Genomic DNA, 19,003 nt, shown 5'->3' with positions numbered 1-19,003 from the left:
CAACATAAGCACATCTCTCCAGGGTGCTGCAGTCACGGCCTATCGCTCAATTACTGGTCCACTAAAGCCTGGAGGTCGGAGAATCAGTGATCACAATTTTTTTTTTCATTTTATTTGTCGAAGTTTTCCACTTTTTCTCCTGGTTTGGTGCTGCCAATTAATCCACCCCTTCGTAGCTCCCCCTAGCACTATCAATGCCCCTGACACTAAAAGCGTAAGGACTCCTCCGGTACACGTACAGCCAGCCAACGCCTCTTTTCTGAAATCACCAGGCAGTCGACGCGCTTGGAGGTAAGCGCTGGGTCCTGAGCTCCACCACCAGCTAACAGATGCCCAGAAGCTACAGAAGCAACATTGCTTTTAGTGTGATGAGGGGAGGGAGCACCATCTACCTACCCAGAGAAAGCACAGCCATTTGTGCCATCTCACAGATCTCACAAAAGACACAGTTGCGAGAGCTGCATGGCTCGGGATTTGAACTCGTGTCCCCCGGGCCATAGTGGAAGCACATTAGACCACTGAGCACCTCAAAGCCCCCCCAGAATCAGGGATTATTGCCTCGTCTTGTAGACTCTCAGATGCCAGGAAGGTGGTAAAACTCATGTAACATGTGTGTCCCAAAGCGTCAAGTCAAAGAACGCAAGTGTTATGGGTCTGTTTACCCCAAATGTGAGAGCTGTCCTCACCGTCACCTTCAGGGAACATAAACTGAGAAGGCGGCGGTGGGTGAGCACCTTTAAACTCAGCCACCGTGCCACGCATTAATGCCACGTTGCCGTAGAAACGCGAGAACGTGTATCAGCTCAGCTTGGTTACCCCTTGTCAAATGCAAGGCACTTTCGGGAGCACCCTGTGAGTGACATGCTTTTATAGCTTTCTTATAGCTATCGGCTCTTGGAGGGATGCAACACTTCCACATCGGTATCTAAATAACCTTCACCTCACAGCGTATAATCGGAGGCATAATAGCGCCGGCCTTTTCAGCCGAGTTGTGCCCTTATAGCAGGTGATTGATGGGGGCTTAGTTCAGTTTTACCAGCATCTAATGATTCCTTTAAAGGACAAAATGGTCTGAGACAGCCCTGAGAAGTGATGTAGACTCTTGGTCGGCATTCCTAAGTAATGGACGCAACCGTTGCATCACATAAGCAATGGCCATGTACCGTTGAAATGATCCATGAGGCATAAAAGTCTGAGTGCAACATTTCAGGAATCATTGATAATTTGGGGCGCTTGTGTCTCAGCACTGTTCTGGGGTCCATGCCAGTGGGCTTCTTTTATGAATTACTGTTGGGTAGCATTTTGTACAGATCAGCGCTACCTTTTCTGAAGACAGCAAACACAAAGCATTATCAGTTCATCATCTGCACAGTTGTCTCGCTGCACCAACAGGAACATGCTTTTGTACAAGTGGCCACCTGGGTGTATCTCGTATCGTTTCGACTGCAGCTTGGCAATAAATTACAACGTCATGTTCAGCGCTTCAGCTATTGAACTCAAATAGTGTGCAAAGGAATAATGCATTGATTGCATTCGCTGGATGCTATTCACTCCGCTAAATGGCTGCCAAGCATTGACAACAGCAAAAACAATGTATATTGAAATAATGGCCACTGACCATTGATCTACAGCGGCATGCAAAAGTTTGGGCACCACTGACTGTAATAATGTCCGGTACTGTGATTATTTAGGTGAGTAGAACTGATCAGCTGATCTCCAGAAGACTCCAGAGGAAGCATTCTTTTCAACATGATAAGCAATATTAGTGTATCCACCCTAATTAAATTAGCTTGCTAGGGCTATGGCTTTTCAGACCTGGACTCTTCCCAACAGTCAGCAGCTTTTGGGCTTCTCCTAGCAGCTGAAGGCCACAAAGAAGGAGATGACTGTAAGAAGATAGCAAAGTGTCTTCAGCCATTTACTCAGTTTGCACTGTAATTGAGGAATGGCAGGTAACAGAAACTGCCGAGGTCAAGTTGAGGTCTGAAACACTGTGAAAACTTTCAGCGGTTTGTAAGATTGCGTTTGACTTTGACGAAGAATTAGTAGACCCTGGTGGGGCACTGTTTTACACAGTATAAATATCACCTGCGTTCTCACCACAAAATTCAGGGTCAGACGTTTTCTGAACAAACCTGATGCACTTTGGATTTGGAAATTTGGGAATTTCTTGAAAAGTACACCGCTCCAACAAGTTTCACACAAGTCTGGGTGCATCATTCTTTGGGCTTGTGTTGTAGCTAGTGGCACAGGAAATGCATTCCATGAAATTCCAGCAAATTCTGGAAGCAATCGTCTCAACATCTGTAAAAAAGTTGAAGATGGAAATAGGATGGCTTCTACAGCAGGATGGTGATCCTAAACACCCCTCAGAATTCCCACTGGACTACCTCAAGAAGCGCAAGCTGAAGGTTTTCCATGGCTCTCACAGACCCCCGACCTAAACTTGACTGTGGATAGTCCTAAAAAGAGCAGTGCAGCTGGACGACCCAATAATCTCACAGAACTCAAAGCTTTTTATGAGGAAGACTGGAAAAAAAAATAGGACTGAAAGACTTGCCAAAGAGGGTGATACCAAGTACTGAACCTTGTCTTGGGGCCCTTTTTCTTTTTTTATTATTTTGAAACCGTAAAAATAGAGATATGAAATATTGCCTAAAATATTAAAGTGGTGTTTCATCTTTAACTTTGCATTTTGGAAATCAGGCCGTGTTTTACTTAATTAGCTGTAACAAATATTTTGATGAAGAGTGCCCAAACCTTCCAATTCCACTGTATATCCTATTCGGGTGGGCAGACGATGCAGAGGACTCTGCGGAGTGTAGAGCGGGCTCTCACAGCAAATAAGCACACTGATGCATATTATGAAAAATCTCAGCTTCTCTAGATTAACATGGAACATGAAGCATGACGATGTCTCAAACAGCTGTAAAGATAATGAAGTTTAAAGCCAGGCGCCATGAACATGCCAACACAGCCATGTTCGCTCCTAATATGCTAATCACCGCAATGTCAGAAAAGTGTGTAGTGTTCAGATTTACATTCAGGATCATTTCATTAGAATTACATGGAATCAGCACGTAACATCTCCTGCTTAAAGAGAGCTGTACACTCTTCAAAATAAAGGGGCTACAAAAGGTTCTGTGATGCCACAGAAGAACCACATTTGGTTCCATAATGAACATCGATAACTTTCTAAGAATTTTCTTGGTTTCGTTCATGAGAAAAGTTCAGAATATGTCAGAATAGCTGTATATATCCCATTGTCCTTCTAAACTGAACCAATCCCAAATAGGAAAACACTGGGGAATGTCAGAATTCCATTTAAAAAACTGCGTAAATGGGTTCAAGGATATATTTTTTCTTAAGAACGGTTGGTGATTAAAGCCCGGTGCAATCGAGACGGTGAGTGTGAAGTACCTCTAGGTCGTTTTCACACCTGCACTTTTTAGTCCAGTTAAATCAGACTCAGGTTCGTTTTCGGCCTTGGTGTGATTCATATTAGGAAGGTGTGAACACAGTAATCACACTCGGATGCGGACCAAAACAACCTTTGCAAGGTGGTGGTCTCTGCCCAGTCCTAACCAAACTCTGAAACAGGTAAGAACTTTGATCTGACCTCTATCTGACCCGACTATCAGGTGTACTCAGGTGTAGTTTTGAGCTGAGCGGCTCCCATAGCTTGGTGCTAGCCTGGTATACTGCACAGATAGTTAACATTACTACAGCTGTGAACAGATGCAAATCTCTGCAGTTGGTCCACGTTGAACTGCAAAGACATATACACTAGTCTGGAACACAGGACCTTCTTCCTGTATGTACATTCTTGCTCCCGCCTCGGACAGGTCTGACCAACCAGCAGAGAGAACGTCCTCAAGTGGTTTGCTGTGATGTGTTTTAGAGGGCTCAGATTTTTCCTGTGTGAAACCAACCAAACCAAGGGGAAAACGCTTCAAAGCCAGACACACACTGTGCAGTTTTGCATGATCTAATGATTCACACTGCATGTCTGAATCGTTTTTTTGCGATTTATAGATTTATATATTTACATTGTACGAAAATTCTACAACCACGTTCTTACGCTGCATGCGAAGGGCAGCCCCTAGGCAATTCTGTCTACCTACAAGCACTCAATCCAGCAGAATATAGCACGCTGTAAATCAAAAATGAGCATAGCCGTGCTAACTCGTGCCATGCTGTGCGCTGCAATTCTGTGAAAAGGAGGAAAAAATGCATGGACATGACTGTTTTGTCCATTTTGCAAGTGGAGATAAGCTGTAATTTGACTGTGATCGCCTCTAGGGGTGCCAGCTGACGGATTTTGTTAGCTGGCAAATGAAGATTTCAGTATTTATATGTATGTGACTGTCTGTAATCAATGCAGCCTACAACCTGTGGCTTAGAAATCGGCTTGTGAAACTGCTCAGACTGTGAGAAAAGTAACCAGAATTCCCCAGTCAGGCTGCACTGCAAACACCAGCCGATCGAGCTAAGATTCGGGCTGATCCTGAAATTCATCGGCTAACAGCGTATGCCTGGCTCGAAACGCTTTCAAAAAGTGAATAAACTCTGATTCGGATTCGTTGGGACCAGAGCTAATGATCTATAATTGTAATAACTACCTTAAATTTATAAAGAACTTCTACATCTTTAGACGGTTCTTTAAGCCTTTAAAAGGTTCTTCACTCTCACACATCACTAAAAAAAGGATGGAGCTTCTATGCAACCAAAAGTGATCCTTCTATGGCATTACCCTAAGAACCTTTTGGAGCACCTTGATTTTTAAGACCCTATGAGTAGATAATGAGCTCGAGCATCATGCTTAGGCGTTTGGAGTGGCTGTAGAGCAGCAGTGACGGCCAGAGCACTGCAGCATTATGGTTTTTGGCGCAGAGTCTGCTGTCGCTGGCGGAGGGGGCCACAGTGGGGCCTCAGTGCTTTGCCCGCTGTGCCGGCTTGAAGAGGCTGTGAGTGGGCTCTGTATAATGAGCGGAGAGATGTTAGGGGGTGCCTGCATTATTAATAGCCGGGCTGAAAGTGTGAACAGTGTTGATTTCTGAGTTGCGTCTGCGGAGGGGAAAAAGTGGCTGTTTTGATTATCAGTGCCGCCAGGGTGCTTGAATGACGGCGCTGGAGAACACTGCTCTTAAATCAGAGTCTCTCCTGAACATGATTCGAGTGCTTCGTGCGGTGATTGCGTGGATGTCTTAAGCAGAAGTGAGTGTTGATGATGGGTGGATTGAAATGCTTTGCGTTGAATGACAGTAATAGCAGTGGTTGACAATAACACACCTCTTCTTGTAATTCACTCTGCCTGGGGCCATGCGAGCGTTTTTCGGTAGTTGTTGAACACTTGATTGCTCTGTGTGACTTTAGAGTTGGCAGTGGTTTGAAACCCATTATCAGCATTGGGCAGAAACCAGTGGGAACTGTTGGATGGGATATCAGAGAACATACGCGCTCATTTTTATGCATTAGAAGTGCTTTAATTAAAATGCACTCTGTGTCCAAATGTTTGTGGACACCCCTGGTAATGAATGCATTCAACTACGTTAGGTTGCACCCACTGCTGACACTGCTGTGCAAATTCGCACACCAGCTTAACCTATTGGCACCATGGCTAATGTCAGGCGTGGGCTGAAGGGGTATAGAGCCCCCCAGCATTAAGCTGTGGAGCAGCATCATTCCAGTGTTCTCTGGAATGATGGATGGTGCGTCACGAATTGGGGAGATGAGGATGAGGATGAGGTTGGGGGGGTGATCATCCACGTTGGCCATCCTGACCTCACTAATGCTCTTGTCATTGAATGCAATCATATCCTCACAGCTGTGCTCCTGCAAAATCTAGTAGAAAGCCTTCTTCTCTGGACAGTAGAGACAGTTACCCCAACAAAAGCAGGATAAACTATTTTTAATACCTTTAAGAACCACTGAATGACCAGGTGTCCCAATACTTTTGTCCACTCCTCTCAAAAGTATTGGATGTCGCACCAGCCATCATTCCAGTGAACACTGGAGTTTTACAGCTCCCTGGCTCAACGCAGGAGGTCTTTACAACTCTCTAGCCCACGCCTGGCATTAGGCAGCATGGTGCCAATAAGTTTAACATCTGGTTTATCTGCTCCAGAGAGTCCTATTCTATTGGCAGTACTTCTCTGCAGGGACAAGACAAACTGTGTGTTTGTGTGCATTTGCATCTGTGTCAGCAAGGAGTGCAACTTACAAGTGCCTGAATGCATTCATTAGATGGGGTGTCCACAAACATTTGGACATGTAGGGAAAATATACCCTTGAAAGTAAAACTTGTGAATAAACCTAGGGTTCGGGGAGCTGAAGAGTTAACTTACTCGTCAAGGCTTATTTCATACTAAGGTGTATTACTCAGAAGCTACAGGGACTTCTGTACACACTGGTGGGGCTCTTCTCTGGAAGTAGAGGTTTGTAAGGCTGGCGGGTCGTAGGTTATTGGATCCGAAAATTCCCATTGTTCCATCTCTTAATTCCCCGGAATTTCCCCTGCAGAAAGTCTGGAGAAACTAATACCCGATCCAGAGGCAGCAATATGATGGGTGTTATTTAATTAGGTGAGCTCTGCTTCGGCACTTGATAGTCAGCCTGATGCTAAAGCTCATGAATTCTAGCAGATGAGAGCTGAAACCTGTCACTCAGACCTCCTTTTACTACCTTCCCCAATTTACTGGCGATATAAACACCCAAATATCAAAACACGTCGTCAGCAGAGCCGCGGTGACATCTCCAGCATAGCCAGGGCGTATTTTCAGATGTATTAATTGGGAGAGGAGGTGCTGTGCGGTGGTTCATGCTCTGTGCCCCTCATATGATAAATCTCCTTCTCCTCTCTGAGTCATAGCTGCTGAACCCTTCTTTCTCTCTCTCTCTCTGTCTGTCTCCCCCTCTCTCTCCCCCTCTCCCTCTCTTCCCCAGTAAAGTACGTCTTTAAAAGCTCTCCTGGACGTGCCCTTCAGCAGGGCAGCCCTCACTCACTGGACACACCTCAGGGTCTGGGTCTGTCCATCTGCGGCGGGTTTTTAAGTGGGAGCCGGGGCAACTGCAGTGATGTGCAGACAGGCCTGATTGCCCCTTGTCTGGCGTGTCAGAGGGCTGTGGAGAGAGGCAGAGTGATCGCTGTCCGCCATCAGGCCTGCTCCACATGCGTCTCGCGGCGGCCCCCTGACGGGCGATTCTTCACGTTAAATTGGCCCAAAGTTTCTACTCTTAGAGATAAGGCCTCTAATTGGTATTCTTAATGAATGGGGCCCTTTTATTTGTTCGTTTGGTGTTCGGTCCAGGAACGAATCCCAATTAGTCATTGATCGAAATGGAAGCGGACTTTTTAGAGCTTTTCTGGAGATTGAATTTTAATGGACGCTACAAAGTGAAGGGATTGTTTCGGACAGTTGCCCGTGGTTATTTAGGCCTGCTCTGGTTGGGCCGGTGCAGAGATGCTGCTGTATTTTGAGGTTTGTTTGGGTGTTTTGGAGAGTTTTTTTTTCACAGCACTTACGTTCTGGACTCTACATCGGTAAATTAAACATTTGCCTTGGCGAGCATATTTGAAATGTGCCACAGCCAGTCCAGCGTGAAGATCCTGACATGTTTTGCTGGACTTTTTTCCACCGGCGCGGCGGGGCTGAATTTTTTTTTCTTTGCCTGGCGCAAATGTATTCTCTTCATGTGCTGATGAGGTATCATAACTTGTCAAACGCCATACACTTGGGTTCAAAGTGCTGGCTGCCTCTTTGATTTACAGTCAGCTCATCAAACAGATGGTAATGCACTAGTTTTGCCCACTTCGACTGTCAGTGTGTGGGCTATACTCTGCCAGACTGACTGACAGATAAAAAGCAGGCTAGTTCTCCCAGGAGCCCCTTTAGAGGTAATTGAGTTAAGAGTCAAAACCAGACCCATATTTGGACTGCAAGGTAGCCAGTATCGCGAGCTCGGGAGCCTGCTTCTCCACCTTATCTCCCGCTGTGAATGATGGCAGAGGCCTCCTGATTAGACAGGGTCTGTAACTGATGTTGGTTTTTGTGATTTGAGGGCGGAGGAGGGTATATGTGAGGCGTCCTGATAAACGTGACTCATGATGAATGGTGGAAGGCGCAGCCGGCAGTTCTGGCAGCGTTCGCGGGGGATTTTTTTTTAGAAGCTTAATGTTAAATTGGTCGTAGTCTAACGTGAGCCATCTCCGATTTCCACTGTTGTGCCTTGCCACAGCCGTTTGCAATTCACGTCCATCAGGGTTTTTTTTTTTTTTTTGCATTTATTTTATGTTTAATGGGAAGTAAAGCGAAGCTCTGGGGGAGTTGTGGGTGGGGGGAGGCCGTGCAAGAAAAAAAAGGCCAAATTCATCACAGCGGGCCGGGATACGGCCCTTCCTCATCCAGCCTGAGCTCAGTCTGTCTCCTGTCGGAACATTTCATCTTTGATAATAATCCCAACAAATTGAATTTCCGTGCCGGGGTCTGCTTATGCATTCCTGCAGTGGTCCTGCGGTGGGATGGCCCGTCGGAGAAGCAGCATGCAGATGAGAGCGCCGCTGCTTTTCTGGCTACAGCGCACAAGCAAATGGAAAGTGAAGGCTCCTCGGCACTCACATGGGGAAGCGGCAGAGGTGTGGAGCACAGGCCCGGCCTTCTTGCTTCCTGCGTAACAGGCATCAGAGAGCTAGGGATTGAGGACCGGTGGGTTTCGTCTGCAGAAAGAAAAGGCAACCACAGGCACCTATTCTGTGGCCTCTGGCAAATGTCACAGGGTGCAGTCAGAACAATATTACTCATTCTCATGAGAAAATGGGGCCGTGATTTATCTTTACTATTCAGTTTTGAATATTAAGGAAGGTTCCAGAAGATGCTATCGTGGACTGCGGCGTGCTCCCGCGAACATTTCATTTCCTCGTGGGATGATGCAGCACTTTTGTGTCTGCTTTCTTTGCTGTCCGCCCCCTCCACCCCGTCCGTGTTTATGTGTGCTTGATTTGATCACATCTGAATGAGAATTTTCAGGGGACTTGTTGGCATTCACAATAGCTCCCTTTCCCACGGCAGATCCAATGAAAAGTGTCTCAAGTGCAGGATGCCGACTTTGTGTGTCCCTCCCTCTCGGATTCAGTCAGTAAACCAGAGGCTCTTATCTTTAGACAACAGAGCGGGGGGGCTACGAAGCTTTTTATCAACCGGCCTGATGGAATTAGCTGTGCATGGAGTGTCCATATTTACAAGTGCGCATACAAGGCTGGATTTGAGCAGCCACAGGTTGTGCTCCTTGAAATCCACTGCAGCTACACTGGACGTACGGTAGCTGCAAAAAGATTTGGAAATGTTTGGTACTGGCATTTAACCCAATTTAGCCCCCCCCAACCCCCCCCCCCACACACACACACACACACACACACACACACACAAGCACCAGCAATGCTCTCAAAACAAGGAGGGTAAGGACAACGTATGTCTCCTCCAATACATTCAAAGCCAGCCACCACCTCTTCGCACTGCCACACATGCCCCCATCACCCAGTCCCCAGCTCCCCAGTTCCCCATTGTAAACGGCACTGCAGTCAGATCACTCAATCCACTTTCAGATGTGGTCAGGGACGCCTGTGACCACATTATTCTTGTAGTGTGAACGCCAGAGTTTCTCGATGCGTCCCTGACAGCAAAGCATATGCGAGTCAGCCAGCATCTCTTAACCGAACCGCCGCTGATGTCGCATTGCCAGGCAGCCGACACACTCTGAGGAAATCTCCAGGTCCCTGGCTCTGCAGCACCAGCTAACAGACGCCTGTGCCGGCCAACTTTGAGTAATGAGGGGAGAGAGCGCCATCTACCCAGTTGTGCTCTCTTTTGTGAAGGCCACGTTGTTCGGGCCTGGAGTGGCAGTGACGGAGATGCCGTTCTCCTGTTTACAGTCAGTTGAGCATCAGCATGATCAACGTGGGCCATAGGGGTGGCATCTTAGACCCCTGGGCCAACTAGGAGCACCAGATATGGAACCCTTTCACCATGTGACCTACAAGTCCGTTCATTTATGCTATACAGAAGTTTCTCAAATATGAGGAACTAGCCTAGACTGCAGAACGGTCCGACAGTGCCGCTAAATGAATCACAGCATCACAGCGAGTTAATTAGTGTAATTATGTAAATGTGGAATACTTTTTTTATTCCAGCTGTTCAGTGTTTTAGAAGCACTGACAATATAGTCAATACAAGCATGTTGTGATGTGATTCATCATAGTAATAATAATAATAATAATATTAATAATAACATCTCGTATCGCCCACCTCCAGACTTTTTTCAGGAGCTCTGCTCTGAGTGTGTGAGAGTTAGAGAGGAAGAGGGATTGATATTAACTGAAAAATGGATGGTTCCTCTCATCTTCTCAGCATCAAAGAACAATAAGAATCACAAGGCGAGAGAACGCGAATCAAGCTGTCAGGGAAGGGTTGGCAGCAAAGAGAGGAAATGTGCTTGATGAAAAATGCATTGATACTGACGGCGCTAGCGCAGTACATTAAAACAAGGTGTTCTTTGCTGCTGGTCGTGCTGATTCCATTTGGATGCACCGTTTCCTGTTGCTATTTCTGTATTTACAGGCTACCGCGAGCATCCCAGAGTTTGGCAGGCTTTGCGCTGGTGCTGAGGGAAGTGATTGCAGAGTGCAACCTTTAGCTTCAGATTGGAAGGACGTCCATAAGCAGGAGTGTTTTTGACTCCGCACACGTTTGGTTGCTAAGCTCTTGACTTTCGGCGCGTGGGTAAGGAGAGGACGAACCCGCAGCCACAGGTGTGTCACATAAAAGAGGAAGCTGAAAGAATCAGGGCCGTGATTTGCTGGATTTGTCGGCGTGAAGAACAATGCGCCGGATCTCCGTGGGGGCGCCTGTGTGATCGGGTTGGTGTGAGGAGCGGTGGAGGTGCTATAGGCACACACTTAACCCTCACTCTGCTCTTTCCCATTCAGCAGCTTTGAGGCTCCGGGAAGGTGAGCAGCTCTCTGACAAATGTCTTCAGGCATGACTTCTCTCTTGGTACAGAGAGAGAGAAGGAGATGAAAAGACGAAGGAGGAGGAGGAGGAGGGTGAGAGAGGGAGAGGAAGGAGTCAGAATGACTGAATGACTCAGTGGAAGCACAGTGGGGAATAAATCTCACCCAGATTATGTATGATAAACATGTTTTGTTTCTGCGTCTTATGCAGAGTTCAGCATGTCCAACAGTGTGCGTTTGTCCTAATTACTAAGATTATGGCTCTCACATCAGCAGTGTTTTTTTTTATGTATACAGGATAAACAACGTCTTCCACTAAATATCTGCCATCACCATGAAGGAAAACTGGTCATGTGGATACTAAATATGTTGTTGCTGTTATGTAAAAACCCTGGAAGTTAATGGGGGAAAAAAGTCACTTTGGAGCATTTTTATTTATTATGAAATCTGAACACAGTGCAAAGAACAACTGAAGAAATTGCCTAAAAATGATTGTAGGATGATATATCGTCCATAAAATAGTTATCCTGACAGACCAAGCAGTGCAGCAGCAGTGTTCAAGCCCGGAGTGGCAATGACGGAGACAACATTCTCCCATATACGGTCAATGGAGCTAAAGCTGCTAGTTTGAGGTATACTTGCTGCATAATTAGCTTTAAATGGAGGCAGAGCCTCAGAATATATTGCTGAAGAGAGATTTGCTAACCCAAATCCAAAACCTTAATCCAGATTTTGAGTTTCACCAGTAGTGGCCTTAAATGTAGCTGGCTTTTGAATCTGAAGTTTCTAAAAGTGTTGGGTGTCCTTTTTTTATAAAAAAAAATCAACCCTTTATAACTGTCAATGGAAGTGCAATGATAAAGATTTTATTCCTAGTCATTTCGGAGCATTTCTATTGGTCCATTCATCGTGGAATTCATTGGACACTGTATAAACAACACCAGACAAATTAATATATATATATATATTGTTGTTATTCCTGGGACAAATTTTATCCATAAAATAGTTATCATGACAGACCATGTTCTGGCGCCATAGTGCAGTAGCAGTGTTCGGGCTCGGAGGGGCAATGACGGAGACGACATTCTTCCATATGCAGTCAGTGGAGCTTTAACATGACCTGAAGCTGCTAGTCTGAGGTATAATTTTTGCATAATTAGCTTTAAATATTTAAGGCAGAGCCTCAGAATATATTGCTGGAGAGAGACTTGCTACCCCAAACCCAATCCAAACCTTAAACCCTAATGTGAGTTTCACCAGTAGTGGCTTTAAATGTTTGTTTTTTTGATCTGATGTGTTGGGCCTCCTGTACTGCAGTTTTGCTGTACTCTCTCGAGCTGATCAGCTGAAATACTGTAATTCTGTGGCTCCCCAGCTAAGACATGAGGTAGCTACCCTGGAACGAACTTTCCCAGAGCAGAAGGGGAGCACTGTCCATCATCTCCACAGGTGTGTGAGGTAATAAGATCAGATGCCCATCTCCTAAATGTTGGAGAAATGTAATCCTAGCTCTAATATTAGCAGCGATGCTGGGCTTTGTTCCAGACCCATGGGGACCTGCCAATTTGTGGGAAAAGCATTTTATCTAGTGACAGAAAACCATCCTCGGTTGTTGCCTTCGGATGTGTCCTGCATGGTGGCCTCTGATTCCTGATGGCACAATAAAAAGAGACCCCCATAGTTATTTCACCATCATTGGTATGCGGCGAGAGGGAACTGGTATACAGCACAAATTGATTTGTGTGAGATTTGATGGCGGCTCGGCAAGATTGTGTGTGTCTCGTTTTTTTACCCCCCGATTGAAGTCAGTTACACGGTGCCCCACTGTTCCGCCACTAAGAGGTCTCTTTTTAAAGTCAAAGCTTTGTGCCCTTCTTGTGAGGAGAAAGGAGGGGTGGAAAGCCTTGGCCAGGGGATTGAAGGTTGTTGTCGGTTGTCTGCAGCTCAGTGAAGTGTGGTTCTCGCTGCATTGGTGCCTGGAAACGGGCTCCTTTTTTGATGGCCTTTTTCCACGATTGAGCCTCTGAACTGGAGTGTGGCACGCCGCAGGAAGTGGCAGGCTCTTTTTGGACAGATGCTTTCTGATTATGCATGGATTGCACAGTGTGTAGAAACAGCGGGTCTCGCCACCGCCACCGCTTCCATCCCCTCTACTCCTGCCACTACCCCCCACTCGTAGCGCGTTGGTGGTCAGTGCAAATTAGAAAAGCCGGTGAACTGATGATCCGGAATATTGGCTTCAATTGAGGAGGGGGGGGGTGTTGGAGCGTGACTCCGGCAGAGTCTTGGAACAGTAGATGAGTGGACAGATGCTGCTTCAGCTTCCTAATCACACCCTTCTCTTTCTTCTCTCCCCGCAGGTGACGTGGCCCCATACTTCAAAACGGAGCCGGGGCCTCCGGAAATCCACCTGGAGCGGAACCGGCTGGTCATGACCTGTCTGGCAGAGGGCAGCTGGCCTCTGGAGTTCAAATGGATGTTCAACAGTACAGATATCACTGCCTTCTCCCCGGAGTACAAGTGAGAGCCTCCCTTCATCTCAGGTTGCAGCGCAGGAGGGGTCTCACTTAGACAACTGCCTTAAGGGGGAGAAAAAAGAGCAGGTCACATTCGACACAGGGGACTAATTCGTCACCTTCCGACTCTTGTGTCGAACCTTCTCACACAGTGACTCACATATTCACTGTGATCAGAAATACTATAATAATGCGGCGTCTTACAGCAGCCTCTTTCACAAGCCTGGTGATCGGTTGTGAAACGTAGGCTTGTTTTTATTTGCAATTTACTGCCCAATTTCTCGGTTTTATGTAAAATATTTGTCATTTTCCACGCTCCCGCCTCAGTAACACACTTTTGGGGAGTGTCAGAAAGCTTCACGTGTTTCGGTCAGTTATTTAATGTCCTTTGATTGAGGGAAAGAAAATGAAAGTGCAGGAAATTAAAATGAAAATTTAATTAACTTTTCCCTGCACTGATTACTGGAGTTTATGCAATTGCATGTTTAATCATTCATACAGTTTTCAATTCCACTACTTGCCTTTTATCGTAGTTACATTGCTGGAGAATAGTGCAGTCTCAGCTGTGCTCTCTAAAGTCAGCGGGCGAACTGCGCCAGCTCAAAGCAATTTCTTAGACACACAGATTGGTAAAACTGATGACATATCAGCCCTGTGTGCTCCCTTTGTCTTTATGAAATAGCCTGCTGCCGGAGACGGCTTTTCACAGTTGGACGACGCATTCGAATGCTTTACCTGGTAGTGCAGTGAGCTTGATCCATGGCTAGATGCCATTTGCATCGCATTGCTTTTCTCACCACAGGTCTGTATAGTCACTGTCACGCCAAAAACTCCAAACTCTTTTTTGGGTCAGTTTTGACTTTTTAACATAAGGTAAATCTAGCTGTTGTTTGTCAGATTTTCATGAGGAATGAATTATGATGATTAGAAATTATCCAAAAAAATCTGTTTGCATTCACTTTCATTGAAAGTTAAGAAGGTTTTTTTCTTCTTCTGTAAAAATTAAATTTTGGAGATACGTGTTGTCTACGTTTTTGCGTAACCATGGTTAAATAGATAAAAAGAAAGAGATAAAAGCTTCAAAAGTAGAAAAAAAGTAGTTGAGAGGTTGAAAAGTAGAACTCTGTCAATCATCTCAGTCTAGTACCTTTCAATCAGTACCTGGACCTTGTATCTCCATTTTTGACATTTTGGTCAATGTCATGATGAACAGACCAATAAAAATGCTCCAAAATTACCTGAAAAAAAATTGAGTCTGAAAATTTGACTTCCTTCACAAAATTGGCAGAATTGCTGGGCTTTGTTCCAGATCTGAGGAAATCTGCAAATGTATGGGAAAGAGCATTTTCTCTAGTGACATCAGTACCTGAACCTTGTATTTCCATTTTTGACTTGGAATAAAATCTGGTTGACTTCCATTGAAAGTTAAGAAGGTTTTTTCCTTTTTCTGTAAAAATTATATTTTGGAGATACGTGTTGTCTACGTTTTTGCGTAACTGTGGTTAAATGGATAAAAAGAAAGGAAATTAGGTAGATATCTTGGAACAAACTCTAAACGGTTGGTTAAAAAGTAGAACTCTGTCCATCATCCTGGTCTAGTGACATCAGTACCGGAACCTTGTATCTCCATTTTTGACATTTTGGTCAATGTCATGATGAACGGACCAATAGAAATGCTCCAAAATGACTTGGAATAAAATCTGTTTACATTGACTTCCATTGAAAATTAAGACAAAATTGGCAGCATTGCTAGGCTTTGTTCCAGATCTGAGGAAAACTGCAAATGTATGGGAAAGAGCATTTTCTCTAGTGACATCAGTACCTGAACCTTGTATCTCCATTTTTGTCAGTTTGTCATTTTGTCATTTTGACCATTTGAAATGCTCCAAAGTGACTTGGAATAAAATCTTTTGTACATTGACTTCCACTGAAAGTTAAGAAGTTTTCCTTCTCCTGTAAAATGGCCCTTGGAGATACAAGGTTTTAGCGTGACAGTTGGAATCGGCCCGTCTAACTGCTATTGCTTTTCCCATTTTCTTCCATCATCGTCTCTTTTCTAAGCACCGCTGTGGCTCCTATTGACTCTCCCCAGAGAACGAGGCTTCCTTGGAGACAAAGCCACGGTGGTGCTTCAGGAGGCAGGAGCAGGTCTGGGTGAGGAGGAAGATGCGGCGCATTAGCCACATTTGGAAATACCAGCACGTTTTAATGCATTGTTTCCATGGGCGCTAATATCGGGGGAAGTGGCCATTTGGCACGGGAATGATATTCGTCATCGCAGGCGAGAGCTGGGTGGGATTTGTGGGGAGTCTAATGGCATTTTAATGATTCGCTCGCTCTAATGCGCAGGTTGGCAAAAAGGCCTGGCCTCGGCTGCAAGGGTAAACCTTTTAACCCGGTCGCTCTAAGTGAAAACGCACTCAGAATTGAAATCTCCTGCAAGCGTCTAAATGTGCCGCCAAATATCACATTTCCATAGCGCTGCGCTTACGTGAAAAGAAAGTCGCAGGTAAAGGGGAATGATGAAATTGGGCTGCAAAAGTTAGTTATGTGCTGCTCTCTCTCTCTCTCTCTCTCTCTCTCTCTCTCAGGTACATTATTCCATCCCTGCAGCGCTCAGACATGGGTATATACCAGTGCGTGGTGAGGAACAGAATGGGAGCTCTGCTGCAAAGAAGAGCGGAAATACAAGTGGCATGTGAGTGTGTGAACATCAAAAAGTGGAGTGCTGCTCACTTCCAGTCCCACAGGCTCCATGTACTCCATGTATTTCTGTTTTACCACGCTTATTCACCTGACTCAGATCATCAAGGGCTTTCTAATTACCTAATGAGCTGAACCAGGTGTTAAAAGCAGGGAGAATACAACAAAGAGCAGTTCTTATGATCTAGCACATTGAGATCAATCAATCAGTCAGTCAATCAATCAATCAATCAATCAGTGAACCTTTATTTTTTCTTGGACGTACACAGAAGGTGACCTTCCTTTTGTTAGTGTATCCGAACATTTGCAGAACACAGAGATCCAAAGGAAAATAAATAAATAAAATAAAATAACTGTCAACTAAACTAAAATAAATGAAGGTAGAACTGTAAAGTAAACACTGCAATAATAATAAAAAACAATAATAATAGAAGATTAAAAGAGTATAAAATCTACAAATTAAGATTAATTAACAGGGGGATTTCATAAAATAAATAAAAAATGGAAATAGAAATTAATGAACCAAATGACAAATAAAAATAATTAGGCCAAAGAAAGATTTTAAAACAACACCCCAAAAATAATACACTTAAAAGCAAATATAGAATAATAAGAAGAAATATTGAAAAAATAATTGAAAAACAATTAAAAACTGAAATTCAAAACAAAACTAGAATTATAATTAAACAAGGGTTAGGGATTATCATTATACGACAATATATATGACAATGAATGTATGTACTAATGTATATCATGTATACAAATATATGATTAAATACATAATAATAATAATAATAATAATAAAAATAATCAAATATTATAAGTAATAACCAACTGAACCTATCAAAAGAATGTGATGTTATATTCATAATATATTAACAATATTATATATATAATATATATTAATAACATACTTAATAGCATAACCTAAAATAAGTAGTAAGTAGTAAAGCCAGTAGTAAAATAATTAGTGTCAGTTAATTCTGCTACAGGCAGAGTGGAGATGGTCAGAAAACAGTAAGGCAGTGCCAGAGACTAACCCATATGGTCTTGCTATACTGCCTCATGCCTGAGATCTGTTCACATTAGAATAAGTCATCCTTTCATGTATTTTCATCAGCCAATCTTGTCCTTTCTGTGCCAGCATCTCAGCAAGCCTCAGCAAGTCTCTTCATCTCCCCCACTGCTTCCCGTTTGCATTTCCATCTCTGAAATGAACTGTTTTAAACACTTCAAAATGATGTGCAAAACACATAGCTTTTCCTCTGGAATTTGTTTGAGAGAAATCAAGGCACAATGCTGCCAAGCTCTCTCTCTCTCTCTCTCTCTCTCTCTCTCTCTCTCTCCTTTTCCTTTTCCTTCTGCTCTGTGATGCAATCTTGTAGAGCAGCGTGCCATGAATACCTGCCTTTGTTTGATCGAGCACCTCTGTGCATGATGCTTATGCATCAATATGTAAAGAACAGACCAGGTGGTACGCAGGGGCTTTAGGGGAGCTCTTCTGTTTTGAGCACAGGCTGTTTTCTCTCACACTCGTACAGGCCTTTGACTACAGTGCCGACTGTCTCCCCGCAGATATGGGCGACTTTGTGGAGGCCGACCAGCGGAAAACGGTGACTCAGGGCCGGGCGGCCATCCTCAACTCCCCAGCAGTCAGCTGCTTTCCCCGACCGCAGGTGACGTGGTACAGGGACGGCTACAAGATCATTCCCAGCAGCAGAGTGTAAGTGGAACTGCACTGCTCAGCTTGTCTGGTTTTACCCTAAAATACAGTTATTACCCAGTTATTAGGCTGGCGTCGCGTAGTGGATAACACTACTGCCCTTCCTGTGGCAGACTAGGGTTTGATTGCCCAGCTGGACAAACACACACACAGTCCTTGGGCAAGACTCTTAACTCTACATTCTCTTAGCTGTGTAACATGATTGCCATGCGAGTCACTCTGGACAAGAGCGTCAGACAAAGGCTGTAAATGTAGATTAAAATGTAATAGGTGATGATAAACTGCTGGGCTGCTGGGGTTCACAGCCGTACAGTGTAAAGGCTAAAAGTATATATATATGTAATTGGTATATGGTATTTAAAATAAGATATAAGATATATTTATCTTATATATCTTATATATATATATATATATATATATATATATATATATATATATATAAGATATATAGGATATCATATATAAATTAGGGGCCGGATTCTCACAACAAGCCTAAGAAAGCCATTCTATTTTTATTAATTTCATTCTTTAAAAAAAAGTTTTCAAAATGTTTCTAAAGATTTGTTTTAAGAAGAAATAATAAGTATGTCTAATATATGTCTTAAATATTTTCTTAACCTTATGGTATCCTCACACTTGTCTTTAGAGACTGTAAGAGTTCAGTCTGTAAAATGAGCAATTTTAGTTTAAATGGTTAAATGACAGAATTAATGTCTAATTTAACTGGATTAAAAGTGGAGATTATTCCCAAAGTACAGGTCAGTGTTTACGCCAGGAACATTCACTTCTAGTACTTACTGAAATATTTGAACACTTTGCTCTGCAACTCACAGGTTTAACTGAATATTGGAAAATTAAAAATGTCATTTTGCACTGTTTATGCTAGGCTGGCAAAGGCAGCATAAAAGACTTTGTTACAGTGGAATAAAAGTCGACTTTGTGAAAAAACTGTCTTACAAAGAAAATCTCAAGAAAATAATTTATACTTTTGTAAGAGAATATTTTGATTTTTTGGGGAACTGTATGTTAGACCATTCTTATTAACTTCTTAGTCTG

General features: G+C 43.9%; 1 protein-coding gene across 4 annotated transcripts in view; it reads left to right on the top strand.

Moving 5' to 3' along the window:
* Nucleotides 1-19,003, top strand: part of sdk1a (sidekick cell adhesion molecule 1a) — a 371,124-nt gene that overhangs the window by 122,637 nt on the left and 229,484 nt on the right. For all 4 annotated transcript variants that reach the window (XM_072676364.1, XM_072676365.1, XM_072676363.1 and 1 more), the window contains exons 2-4: nucleotides 13,366-13,525; nucleotides 16,113-16,219; nucleotides 17,800-17,947. In XM_072676364.1, the coding sequence (XP_072532465.1) occupies nucleotides 13,366-13,525; nucleotides 16,113-16,219; nucleotides 17,800-17,947 (415 nt within the window). The remainder of the gene's footprint in view (nucleotides 1-13,365; nucleotides 13,526-16,112; nucleotides 16,220-17,799; nucleotides 17,948-19,003) is intronic.

Source organism: Salminus brasiliensis, chromosome 3, assembly GCF_030463535.1.
Source record: "Salminus brasiliensis chromosome 3, fSalBra1.hap2, whole genome shotgun sequence".
NCBI lineage: Eukaryota > Metazoa > Chordata > Actinopteri > Characiformes > Bryconidae > Salminus > Salminus brasiliensis.
The sequence above is the reverse complement of the archived record's forward strand: the minus strand, read 5'-3'. Positions and strand labels throughout refer to the sequence as shown.